Raw genomic sequence first — 13,936 nt, 5'->3', positions numbered from 1 at the left:
CAGACGACTCTGATTGTCTCAGAATCAATGGCTAGGATTACAAGATAGAAACCCTAATTAGGGTTTGTTACAACAAACTTCCTCTAGCCAATGAGAAAATTACATTCCAAGCATGAGGACCAATAGGAAGCATGGGTAGGCACACCGAAGTTTGTGCCACCTCCGATAGATTAGATACATTGAATTTGGTCCTGCTGAGGTGGACCAATCCGATCGAAGGAATGATGACTGGGATGCCACCTTGCCTAATGCTTGTGACTTGGTTGATCCTCCTCTGTCTTTGATATGATGAGTGATGTACTTCCTTTGCTTGACCAGGCTTCCTTATTGTCAAGTCTTCCTTCTCTAGTAGCATATCTCGCCCTGAAGTGCTGGCAAAGCCTTTCTTTGTCATCTTGTGGTAGAATGAGGTCTTGAGCCTAACTTGAACTCCTTGAACACCCCTAGTCTTCCAACGCTTCAAAGCACCTTGAGTCCTCCCTTTTTGCATGTGGAACATCCTTGATGATGATGGACTGGAAGAGGTCGTCCTTGCCCTCGCCTGGTCTTCTTCCATCTGCAAAATCAACCAAAAGGTGATTAAGGACACATAATGAATTCATTCTAACATAGCATTTCCTACCTTAAATCATCAACAAGAAGACATTAAAATAAAGTTTTCTCAAGATTCTCCCCAGGGACAAGCCCTATAAGAATTTCGCTCTGGACCCTTTGGAAGGGTCAGGAGTGAAATTTGCATTCCTGGCCTAAATTCTTCTCACTTTGTGACCATGCTTTCTTAGATGCATGCCTAAGGATCCCTTTAATCTCAACCAATACCAAGTTTGAGGTAAAATTGGAGCAAGATGGAGTCTTTAAGGATTTTGCTCTGGACCCTCTGGAAGGGTCAGGAGCGAAATTCTTGTTTAGGCTCAAGTTCTATCACTTCTCCACTCCAAAACGTCTTCCAAGGAAAGCGTGCACTAGTCTTCTCTCCACCAAAGCCTGGGAATCCATCTCTTGACCTTCATCATGAGCAAATTAGGTGAAATTGAGAATTTCGCTCTGGACCCTTTGGAAGGGTCAGGAGCGAAATTCTTGACTTGCTTGTTTTCCTTCACCTAAGTCTACTCTTTTCACTTTTCATACCTGGACTTCCATTTTTGAATCCTTCTCTCAACATGACAAAACTTGCTTGATCCTCAAAATGGCTAGAAAGGAGAATTTGGCTAAGAATCATGGCCAAGGACAGGACCTATTTAGGATTTCGCCCTGGACCCTTTGGAAGGGTCAGGAGCGAAATCCTTGTCAACTCAAAATCTTCGTTTTTGGTGGCCAAAATCCATTCAAGGGCAATCCTAGGGGCATCTCCCAACTTCTCTCACCTTGGTCTAGGCTTGGCTTGGCACAAATTTTGGAAGATAGAATAGGTTTTAGGATTTTCACTCTGGACCCTTGGGAAGGGTGAGGAGCGAAATCCTCGCTCTTGAGCTTATTCCTTCATTCTTCCATTTCAATTCACCTCAAAGGCCAAGAAAACGTTACTCCATTCCTATCTAGGGCATAAGAACCAAAAGTTTGATTTGTTTTGAAGGGGAAATAGGTGATCTTAGGAATTTCGCTTTGGACCCTTTGGAAAGGTTGGGAGCGAAATCCTGGCTTTTGCTTAATTCCTTCATATTTGTTGATTATTAGCAACCCAAATTTATGCCCAAGGACATCTCCAATCCTAATTTACCTTGACCCACACTAGACTTGGCACAAAACTGAGAGAAAAGAGTGGTTTTGTGAAATTTTGCTCTGGACCCTTTGGAAGGGTCAGGAGCGAAATTCCAACTCTAGGCTTGACTCTTCATCCTTTCAACTCTAATATTCTTTGGAAGGCAAAAATACATCACTCTTTACCCAAGGAACAAGGTTTGTAGCCTAAGCAAGGGAGCAAATGAGGTTTATAAAGAATTTCACTCTGGACCCTTTGGAAGGGTCAGGAGCAAAATTCATCCTTTAGGCAAAATCTTCATCTTTCAATGCTTTCAACCACTTCTCGAGGCAAGAATAAATCAATCCACCTTCCAACATGCCTTAGAAACCAACACTTGGCCAAAACTAGGAAGGAAATGAGAGCTATGGGGATTTTCGCTCTGGACCCTTTGGAAGGGTCAGGAGCGAAATCCTCATTCTTAGTTAATTTTCCACTTCATTCATCCAATTCTTCCTCAAATGTGATCAATTCAACTTCCTTCCACCCTAATCAAGGCAATCCACCATCAAACTAGCTCCAAACAAGGCCAACCTAGGGCTTAAGGCAAAAAAGAAGGTCAAATGGAGGATTTCGCTCTGGACCCTTTGGAAGGGTCAGGAGCCAAATTCTCCTTCCAGGTTGATTTCCATCATTTTATTGCTTCAAACCTTTTCTCCAAGGCAAATATGCATCCAAGTCCCCCAAATCATTCCTTAGAAGCTCCAAACTCGGTCAAGTTAAAGAGCAAAATAGAGAAAAAATGAATTTTGCTCCTGACCCTTTCAAAATATCATTTAAATATTTTATTTTCTTTTTATTGTAGGAGGCCACATAAAATGATATTTATATATTTATTACCTCCTTAACTTTGACATCCACCATATTTCACTTAAGTGATAAAGTCACTTTATTAAAATATTTAAGTGAAACACGAAAACATTATTTCCCAGCTTTAGGAAATTCACCAAGTCTTGAAACTAAAGACAGTGCACTCTCAAGCTGAATAAAAAACTGAGATTGAGACCAATTACCAAAATTAGCATCTACTATAAATAGTAATATGCTAAAAATAGTCAAAACTATCCAAACCCTAAAACTGAATATATTGCATGTTGAAGCTAAGAGGAGACCGAAGCTATGACCAGTTCTATTATCCACTGCCATACACCAGTTCTATTATCCACATGCAATAATCTTGAATACTCATTACATCAGACCCACTGCCTCAGCATTCCACTTTTGTTGAAACAGAATGCTTAAAGGGAATGCTTTGCCTCACTTGTAGCAACATGAGCAACATGCGTTTCCTCCTATCAACACCCTCTCCCTTTGCCAACCAACCTCACTAATTGATCAATATGGATGGATTTGGATAATACATGAACTAACTTCTCATGGCTTTGACTATATGTCTACTAGATAACAACATGGCTCTATCCATCAGCCTAACAACCAATCTCTCAGCGTTGTCAACCCACATGTCTTCAGCTCTTGTCTAGCCATTAGCCAGCCTATTCGCCAACTCCCCAAGTGCCAACAAGAGATCCCCAACAATGGTTTCCTAGACCATTTCTATGAGGAATCTTTCTTTTTCCCTTAATTTTTATCTTCTACCCTTGTCTCTTCACATTTTGCCTCTTCACTTTCCACCTCTTTACCCTAAAACTCTTTAGATTCACTACCCAAAACACAAACAACTGCTTCCCTAGCCATCATAGCCAACACATGTAATTGCAGCCAATAGTTGGGCAAGGGATGGCACCACCCAAGAATTAGAACATTCACCTAGGAAAGATGAAATGGATATGTGAATAGATGCCTAGCAAGATGATGCGCACATTGTTGGAAGGGTAATGGATGTGAATGGGAATGGAAAAGAATTGATGCTTTCAAATTACCAAATAGCTAGCAAAACAATCATTGATAGAAACTGCCAAAATGACCACCAAGGAGCCCACATGAATGATGTTGACTGTCGCTCTGACTACTGCCATCTGGCAAGCAAGAAATGGTTGCATGAGAAGCACAGTTTTCAACAAGGATAACCCCCACTATCCAAGGAATATTCTTCACAAATTGATCGCTGTCAAAGAAGGGTGAAATCACTGTCAAGGCAACAACTGCCCCGTTGATTTTCTCCCGACTCCCTATACCTTCTACTACTAACTACACACACATGGCACTTTGGGCTCTTGTGAATTTGTCGTATATTAATAAAATTGCTTGAACAACATGTCCTTGCCATTTTGCATACTTGCAACATTGCTACGGGCTTCAATTAAGCCTCAGGATGCAAAGACATCTTAGGAGTGAAGCCTAACACCTCTCACTAGTGTTGTGGGTGACTTGAATAATGCAATAAATTTATTTTATAAATGTATATATATCATAATTCTCTCCTCTACGTGCCTAAAAGATGCCTCCACATCTTGCATAAGACTTAACGAGGAGGATTCTGGAAAAAGTTATAAACTTAAGCTTTATGCCTGGCAGTTGCATTTTTGTTTTAAATTTTCTAAGGATTTTTTTTTTCATTGAGAGGATTTTCATTTTTTTTGGCTTAGGGGGAAAATTATCTGAAGGAAAGGGAAAGAGGCAGGAATAAGAGGATGAGCTGTATTAGGTAGTAAAAGGATTCCTTCATGCTTATTGTATTTCGAGGTATGCACCAATTCATACTCTTAAAACTTTCTTTTGTGGAATTCAAACCTTGCTTTCTTTCCTTAGTTGAATATATGTTCTTTCTTCTTGTAACAAGGCAATGAAGCAACCTCTGGGGCATTATGCCAAATTGCCTGTCTGCTGTGTTTGAATCTTTCAAGCATGCAATTATTCGATCTAGAATACAATCTAAGAGGACAAGAAATGAATTCAACTAGGATCTGTTTGCAGCATTCCATAAATTTTATGATTTCTTATCTTTTTTTGAGCAATTTCTTTAACCCTGAAGGACTTTGTTAGTCTGTGTTTCCATAAGCAGTGGACTTGCAAAATCATTTTTTTTTCAATATAGGTTACACTATCTTTCTAAGAAAGATAGTCTACTTCTTCGAATGATGCCCTAAGCTGTATGTTACTGGCTAAAATATTTTGTGACTGAATAAATAAATTATGCAAGTTTTCACAAAATACTTGGTGATTAATTCTGGCAAGTAAATGGCTGGAAAACTCGTGAGCCAGTTTACTTGGTGATTTTTCCATTTTCGATTTGGTTAATCAAAGAGACATTGACCTTTTATATTGCTATTTAAGGTTGCTACACCCTCCTTTGGTATATGTTTTAAGTTGAGTAATGAATTGGGAAGTAGTGAAGCAGCAGATGAATGAAGCCTTGGTGAAAATTAAAACATGTTTTCACATGTCAATTTCAGGGTTAAAGCCAATTCTAGAGTTTGATTTAGTTTGTAGAACTCTCTGTGCATCAACTATGACATACTCTGCAGTTTTTCTCTCTAAATGAGAGATTGATCTGAGCTGAATTCTCAAGTTAGTGCAGCAAACAATATCTTGTAGAAATTGTTAGCAGTGAATCTCCCACATTCTGTCTGTGGAGACCTCAGTTGAATTCCAATACCACATCATAGTCAAGAAACATCAATATTTCTTCTTTCGGTGCAAAGTGTTGTCTAAATAAATTATATGGTTGAGAGAAGATCAAGGACATGGATATGTGCCTCTAGAAATGTTATGAAATGTAGTTGCGGTGCAACTTCCATCACAATTTCCTTACTTGATTGCTATTTTCATATGTATAAGTCCAAGGTAACTTCAGACCTCACCTTGTTTTAAAGAGAATCCCATTCGTAACAAGAAAGGACTCTTCTGTTAAAAGGAGCAAAATTCTAATGCATGACAATATAGTGGAATGCTATGCAACAGAAATCATTTTAAAAATACCAATATACCATTTATTAGATTTAGACAATGTAAGACAGTAGAAATTTTCAGTCCAGATATCCTAGGCATAGAAAAAATATAGGTGGAAACTGAAAAATCATACATAGGATTTGCATGTTGATATCTGATAGAGAAAATGTGTTAGGCCCTAAGGGGATATTAAATTCATTCATTTATTCAAAATCCTAATGCATATAACATTCCATATTGCATGGTCAATGTTATTCTATATTTTCCCATATATTATTTTCAAAATTGTCTTGCCACTATTCTGTACAGTTGTCATAGGCTTATCCAAGCATAGAGCAATACAAACAAAACCAACTGTCCAAGAGAGAATTGTAATTCATTCATTTGCCATTTTAACATATTTCAGTATTTTTATTATCTGTATAATGAAATACCACTTACACCCTCCTGTCATTTAATGGATGAGGGAGGGGGGATGGTGCGCCATTGATCTGAAAATTCTATTCCACTTAGAAGCCATATCTAAAGGGTTTCTATGCTGTCAAAATCCAACTGGGGCTTGCACCCAAGCTTATTCTAGGTGACCACCTTTTTAGCATCTGTAATCTCATTAACATGGAGCATGCCAACTGGAAATTCAACTGAGGTCATCTTCATGGTGATTTCTCTGCCTCACTACTAAACCATCCAGCTATGCTTGGCAAAAGGCCAATGTTGAGCACAAAGTGTCAGACACAATTTTTGCTTGATTGGCAAGAGTGACCCTAAAAATTTGATGCTTTATTTCTTTTGGAATGAAAGAAACTCCAATCTTCTACAAAAGTGGCACTAAAGCTAGAATTGGTTGCAATCTCCAAAACATTTGCTAAGACATTGTAACTTTGGTTCTGCTACGTGATGTTTTCTGTGGAATTAAAAGCTGGTAATGGACTCCTTGGAAAGCAAATAAATTGCATTGTTTCTCTCAGTTTCCAGGATGGGGAGACACAGGTACTGAAACTTTTTCCCAAATTTTGGGGATGGCAGGGGAAAGGTGGGAGGATAGCTATTAAAGGAACTTAAACAAACTTAAATCAGCTGAAGCCTGAAATTTTATAAAGTAAATAAAATGTGCTTAATTTGCAATGACAATCCTAATCCTTTTAGGTTTTTAGCATATTTTTCCCTTTAAGTCACCTTTGTAATTTTTATGATTCGAATGGATCAGGCTTTCCAGTCCTGAAAAGGGGGGATGTCCTCTTCAAGTCCCTAGGATGTCTGGGAGATTGTAGATGTCGCCTAGATCCATTGGGATGCTTCCCTTGAAACACTAAAGTAGCTTTTGAATGGGAAGATTATGCAAGATATTGCCATAATGATTTAAAGTTGTGGATGTTTCCATATTTATGGTTAATAAATCTATAATAGGCTTGTCTCCTTGGATTAATAAAACTTCAACTTTCTAAACTCAACTTTTTGATCAAGCCATTGGGCATATTGATGTTTGCATACCTCTGAAAGCTAATCTCCTGCTGGGTGGATATTAACAAAGAAACTCAAGATCTATAAACAGGCTTGTAACTAAACTTGAGATGAACCTGCAGGAAGTAAAGAAAGCTTACCTAGCCATGAATTTTCTAAACATTGCCATTTTTTCCCCATACAAACAAATACTTAGCAGGGGCTTTGAGTACTTTGTGGGTACTTTTGCCTTGTAATTATTCGCTGACATAATGATGAGCTAGAAATAAAGTCATGGAGAAATGATTGGTCATGGGAAATAGTTATAATTTGATTATTAAAAGTGCTCCCAAGTATGAAACTCCCACAAAATAAGATTATCTAAATTTTTGATTGTGTATGATCTATTTTTCTATTCCCAAATTGTCACGTGAGAGCATGCACACTTAGATATAGGTCTTAGAACCAGAATGTTTTCAACGGATAGGATTTACCTCATATATAGAATTCTACAATTAATAAAGGGAATGCTATATTGGATATTTGTATTTGGCAATGGCTAGGAATGTTCTGTTGAATTTTAAGTAACAATTAACTGGCTCATGGTTTTACTTTAAACTGTTAATCTGTTAAACATGGTGTCATATGTGCTGTCAGCATGACAAGATGATACTTACCATTTAGTAACTATTTACTTAAGATGATATATGTTGATTTAGTTTGTAGACACAACTATGAACTCTTAGGCTCTTACCTATAGAACCATTGCCCTTAGTGGCCATAAATAATCTGATTATGTTTTTTGTTATTTCCCTTGAGTAATAATGTATGCTCAAGGTTTTCAATTGTCAAAAATGTATTATCATAAGCATCCTTTAGACAATTGTACTCTGGTTTATTCATCTTTTCATTCTACAGATCTAGTAGCTGAATCTTGTTTTAAGCTACTATCAAGTGTTCTTTCGCATCTTCTACCATTCATAAAAACAACCCTATTTTTTCTCACTTTGGTCAATATGATGATGAAAATACTGTTGAAATTCGATAGCTAGAATCGGATTATATGTAGAAAATTAAATACATATTGTAACTATGAGCAAATTACTTGTATTGGGTTGGGTCCAAATTAAATAATGTAACTTGTAATTAGAGCGCTAAAGATAAGTATCGTGCTCTTTGTATCTTGTAATCAAGGCCCCAAAATTGGGCGCTAAAAGCAATCATTAAATGTAATTCAAATATGAAAGGCAGCTGACATGATTAAGTTATTAGCATGAATCTTGTATATAAACAAGATTCATCCTAAACATTAACACATTATCTCATCACAAGCGAATTTCTTCTCAAGCGACTATTTGCTCCAGCTACTTCATTATCGCGAATTTGTTATCTGCCTTTGTGCTGTGCGAAGTGGTCTTCTAGTGCAGCGAAGGTGTAGAGACCTTTCATCGATTGTGCTGGGAAACAATCAGACATCTAGGATAGCGAATTCAATCACTTGTGATGCTGGAACTCTACCAAAGCATTCAGTGAGTTAGGGCCTGCACTCCAGCAACTTGACTTAGATAAACTCTGCCCTAACTGGGTATCTGAATCAGATAAGTAATCTGATCTAAACATACTTGTAATTTGCTCATGAGTTAAAAGGTTGGTCTGGATCTTTGATGCTGGGTTTTTCCTCCAAGAGGGAGGTTTTCCCAGGGTATTTTGGTGTCTCTTGTGCTATGTGAATGTTCATTTCATTTAATTTTCTGTTAATTAATTAAATCTGATCACTAATTTAACATGGTGTCAGAGCTTGGTTTATAGATATTAATAATCAGATTTACTATTAATAATCAGATTTACTATTTCCTTTTCAGCCTAACCTACTGGTCAAGTTTAGACTTCATGGCTTCCTCTCTTAGGGCTGAAGACAGGCTGGAAGGTTTTGCGAATTACACCTCTTGGAAAGTCAGAATGCTGATGGCTTTAAATGACCTTGCTGAATATGTTAGCAAGGATGCTAAAGAACCTACTGACGAAAAGGAAAAGGAAGACTGGAAGAAGAACTTTCAAGCTACAAGGCTGATCATTGATTCCGTCAAAGATCATATTGTGTCATCTATCTCCAAGATGAAGTCCGCAAGAGAGATGTTCAGCACATTGGAGAAGATGTATGAAGTCAACAACACTTGCCGCATTCTTGCCTTGAGGAATCAGCTCACTCACATCCGATTGGAGAAAGGGGAATCTATCACCTCCTACTTCATGAGGATGATTGATCTAAAGGATCAACTTTCAATAGTTGGGAAGGAAGTTGAAGACAACGATCTTACCTTGACTGCCGTCAATGGTCTTCCTCCAACTTGGGAACCATTCATTCAAGGAATCAGCGCTAGGATTGAGCTTCCCAAGTTTGAACGGTTGAGAGGAGATTGCATCCAAGAAGAATCTCGGCTGGCTGCTAAGGGAGCAATTAGAAGCTCTCATGGAGGAGATCATCACATGCTTGCAGCCCAATCAGTCAAGAAGAAAGGTGGAAATTGGAAGAAGGGAAACTTCAAGAGGAATAGAGACTTCAAACCCTCAGCAAGTCATGATTCAAGGAAGAAGCCAAGAGATCTTTCACGCATTCGCCGCTTTAGATGTGACAAGTTTGGTCACTATGTGAAGGAATGTTAAAATCAACTCAAGCAAGGAGAAGCGAACCTAAATGAAGTTGCAGAGCCGAAGAACAATGAAGACTTCCTCTTCATCTCTGCCTTGTCAAGCAATGTGCCCACTGACTGCAACACATGGCTGATTGATAGCGGCGCACCTAGACACATCACGGGCTACCGAGAGCATCTCTCAGACTTGATAGAGAAAGAATCTAATCTCCATGTGGTAATTGGTGATGATGCTCTATATTCGATAAGAGGTTTCGGTACTACTTTAAATTTAGATTCTGGTATCTCTCTACATCTCAGTGATATTTTATTTGTGTTTGGAATTAAGAGGAATCTTATCTCCATTTCTGCACTAGAAGATAAGGGTTATCAAGTAGCATTTTTTGAGGGTAGAGTACTTGCATGGCCTAAGAAATCTAGTTTTAAATCTGCTCATGTCATTGGTAATAGATATGATAGCTTATACAAACTTTCAGCTAAACCTGTTCAAGCTCTCACTCATGAGGCTCCTAAGATCAACGAACTATGGCATAGGAGGCTTGGTCATTTACACTTCCAAGCACTTCCCTCACTTGAGAAGATGGTCAAAGGTATGCCTAAACTTAGTCAATTTCATGATGATACTTGCAAAGGATGTGCTTTAGGTAAGAACACTAAAAGTCCATTTTATAAAAGTGAAAGTAGAGCTAAAGAAAAATTAGCACTTGTTCATTCTGATTTATGTGGACCTATGTCCATTGCTTCACCTAGTGGATGCCTATACTATGTTATATTCATAGATGATTTCTCTAGAAAGACTTGGATTTACTTTCTGAAAACTAAAGAATTCGATGAAGTATTAAGTAGGTTCAAAGAATTTAAGGCTTTAGTTGAAAATCTATCTGGAAAAAGAATTAAACTGTTAAGATCTGATAATGGAGGTGAATACACCTCAAGTAGCTTTCATGACTTTTGTGTAGAGACAGGAATTAAGAGGGAGTTTTGTGTCCCCTACAATCCTCAGCAAAATGGGGTGGCTGAAAGAAAGAATAGATCCATTGTTGAAGCAGCTAAAGCAATGATTCATGATCAGGATCTACAAACCTTCTTATGGGTTGAGGCATCTAAGACTGCAGTATTGTTGACGTGTATTTTGTACACTATCAAACAAAGAATAAAATACCTAAAGGTACCTTATCCTCTCTTGAGTAAAGCCTCTGAATGCTGAAGATATCGCAAAAAGGATCAATCAGGGTGACTTCAAGGTTCTTTTCTGTAGGATCTCTATGTGTGGATAAGCTCTCTGTGGTATGATGTGATTTGCTGGAATCACAAGGGGACTTACACTTGATGACTAAACTTCTGATTTGCTTTGAATATTGCTGGAACACAGGATTTTTACTAGCTTTGATTTGAAAAAAGGAAAAAAGATGAGGGTGAGGAGAGGATCTAATCTTAATACTAAGAATGTAGGAGCAATGAATGATCTTTGATGAAATTCTAACTAAGTCTTGTTTTGACATCCCAGGACCATCTCCACAAGGTTAGTGCGATCTTCGAAGGAAAACTTTATGATGTTCAAATCATCACTACAGGCATAGATACCATCAGGCTGATGCATATCAATGAAGAAGCGACAATTGAAGTTAAGCTTAAGCTGAATGATTCCAGTTGACTACACAAGGCAAGTCTGCAATCAACAAACTGCTAGTAGTATGGATGTACGAATTTCACCATCAATCAAACACATTTCTTCCACTCATCTAATAACATGAAATCAAATATGAGAAGTATAGAGACCATGCAAATTGTTGAATCGACCCATAAATTTCACCATTTCTTCAATGAAGTTTTACAAGTCTTTTACAACAACACCTTGGCAACAATCTTTGCCTTCTCTCTCTACTCTACTCTAATTGCTATTCTATCAACTGACTAATCACCTTCTAACTATTCTCTATTCACTAACTCCTCTCTAACTCCTATTATTCTCTTTATATGCCTTTACAAAATGAAGAGCCGGGGTTTATATAGTGCCCATAATACAATTCGATGGCTAAGATCAATTTGAGATCAATGGCCAAGATTCAATAATGAAAACCCTAATTAGGGTTTGTTACAACCATTACATAACATTTAATGCTTGACCAATGATAAAATTACATCTTTAGGACACATGTCTTCTCTGGAAAAATCGACCAATAGATAGCTGGGGTAGGTACATAGAAGTTTGTGCCACCTCCCATGAGTTAGGTACATTGAATCTGGACATGCTGAGGTGGACCACACCGACTGGAGAAGTGATGATTGGGATGCCACCTCGTCCGACACTTGGTTGATGCCAATTTGATGTTGCTGAGAAGCTAGCTTTAATTAACTCTTCTGGAACTATTTGCTTCTTCAACGAACCCTTGCTCTGACTTCCCTTGTCTTTGATGTGCAGGACGATTGATGTACCTCACCTTGGAATGCTGGATTGGAAGAAGTTATTCCTGATGATGCTTGACCGAAGAAGGCCGTCCTTGTCGATGCTAGACTGGAGGAGGTCGCCCTTATCCTTGCTTGATCTTCTTGGAGGAGAGCCTGCCAACTTGAAGATACCCCAACCTTTGGAGTCGCCATCTTGATACCTACACAACATTTCAAAATTAGTTCTCAAGCATTATATCTTGAAGTGTAGAAATCTAGACTTAAAAGGAAGATTTAAGATTTTAATTAGGAAACTTTCATGATAAATCTTGAGTTATCATTTCCTAATTAACCATGCAATACTTAGATTTTCCAAAACAAATGTCCAAAAATCAAACCTTAAACAAGGGTGTCAAGATGATTTTGCCATACCTCCTCTTGAGTATTAAACTCTAAGAAATGATGTAAAAATAGATGAATTTTGCTAGGCAAAATGTAGATCAAAGCCTTCCCTTGAACGAATTGCGCCTCCTCTAGCTTCAAAAAGAATAGACTCCACCCTCTTTGATCTTCAACACTTAGTAGAAATTCGCTCCACTCTAGCTAGATTTAGCTCCTCCAATAGCTCTCCAATTTCGCACTTAGGAAAGGATGAATGAATGATTAAACTTGAACAAAGCATCACCCATATATAGAGCGCTCACCTTGATTCCCTCCAAGGCCGACTTGACAAAAAGAAATGAAAATGAAATAAAATCCCCCTCAAAAGAAGGCCGACTTGACAAAATAAATGAAAATAAGGCCTTAAGCGCTTTATACTTAATTTTAATTTAATAAAAATTAATTTTAAATGCCTCCAAGATAGAAGTTCGATTTTTTAAGGCTTAAAATTAATTTATTAAATGCCAAAATGTCTTTTATTTAATGCCAATTTAATTTTAATTTTTTCAAATGCCTCAAAATTAGCAATTTTGGCGATCTAATGCAATTTGGAGAAAATTAATTTTTAAAACAAGGCTTGATGAAACTTCTTGAGGATTTCGCCCTGGACCTTCACTGAGGGTCAGGAGCGATTTTTCATTTTTTGCTCAATTTTAGCACTTTTCCACCTCCAAAATCTCTTCAAGATATTTCAACTAGGTCCTTTCACTGAATTGCAAACTTAGCTCAATCCAATTTTGGAGAAAAGGTGTGATTTTGAAGTTTCTCGCTGTGGGCCCTCTCTGAGGGTCCATAGCGATTTTTGCAATTTAGGCTTGATTCTTCATCATTTTGCATTAAAACTTCATTCATCATTTGGCAATGCCTTCCCTTAATCCACTCCAACCAAATTCGCTTTGTTGTTGTAAGGTAAAACGAGGATTTTCAACAATATCGCTATGGGCCCTCTCTGAGGGTCCGTAGCGATTTTTCACTGTGGGCCTTCACTGAGGGTCAGGAGTGATTTTTCATTTTTTGACCAAAATCATCAAGTTTTAAATGCAAAATAAGATTCATCTTGCTCTTGGAGGTCTTTTCTCCTTGTCCAAACCTTACCTTAGCACCATGTTGAAGAAAACATACATTTTTTGAAAATCTCGCTGTGGGCCTTCAGTGAGGGTCCGTAGTGATTTTTTGGTTCTAGGCAAATTTCTTCATCTTTTAATCTTTAAATCAACTCCAAGGCATGACACATCACGTTCTCCTCCTATCCAAGCAAGATTTTATCTCAATTCTTCAAACCAAGGAGAGAAAACTGGAAAATCGCTATGGGCCCTCTCTGAGGGTCCGTAGTGATTTTTGTAATTGCCTTCAAAATATTGATTCTCAACGATTTCTTTTCACTTCAAGGCTTTTCAAACATCGTTTCTAACCCATGCCTAACCTTAGC

General features: G+C 37.9%; 1 protein-coding gene across 4 annotated transcripts in view; it reads left to right on the top strand.

Annotated features, from left to right (window-relative positions):
* Positions 1 to 13,936, top strand: part of LOC131055374 (AUGMIN subunit 1) — a 34,398-nt gene that overhangs the window by 12,108 nt on the left and 8,354 nt on the right. For 2 of the 4 annotated variants that reach the window (XM_057989830.2, XM_057989831.2), the window contains exon 2: positions 4,285 to 4,381. The exons of the other annotated variants lie outside the window; for them this stretch is intronic. In XM_057989830.2, coding sequence (XP_057845813.1) covers positions 4,363 to 4,381 — 19 coding nt within the window. In that variant the 5' untranslated portion in view covers positions 4,285 to 4,362. The remainder of the gene's footprint in view (positions 1 to 4,284; positions 4,382 to 13,936) is intronic. 4 annotated transcript variants of the gene reach the window in all.

The sequence above is a fragment of the Cryptomeria japonica genome, chromosome 8, assembly GCF_030272615.1.
Source record: "Cryptomeria japonica chromosome 8, Sugi_1.0, whole genome shotgun sequence".
Taxonomy (NCBI): Eukaryota; Viridiplantae; Streptophyta; class Pinopsida; order Cupressales; family Cupressaceae; genus Cryptomeria; species Cryptomeria japonica.
The sequence above is the reverse complement of the archived record's forward strand: the minus strand, read 5'-3'. Positions and strand labels throughout refer to the sequence as shown.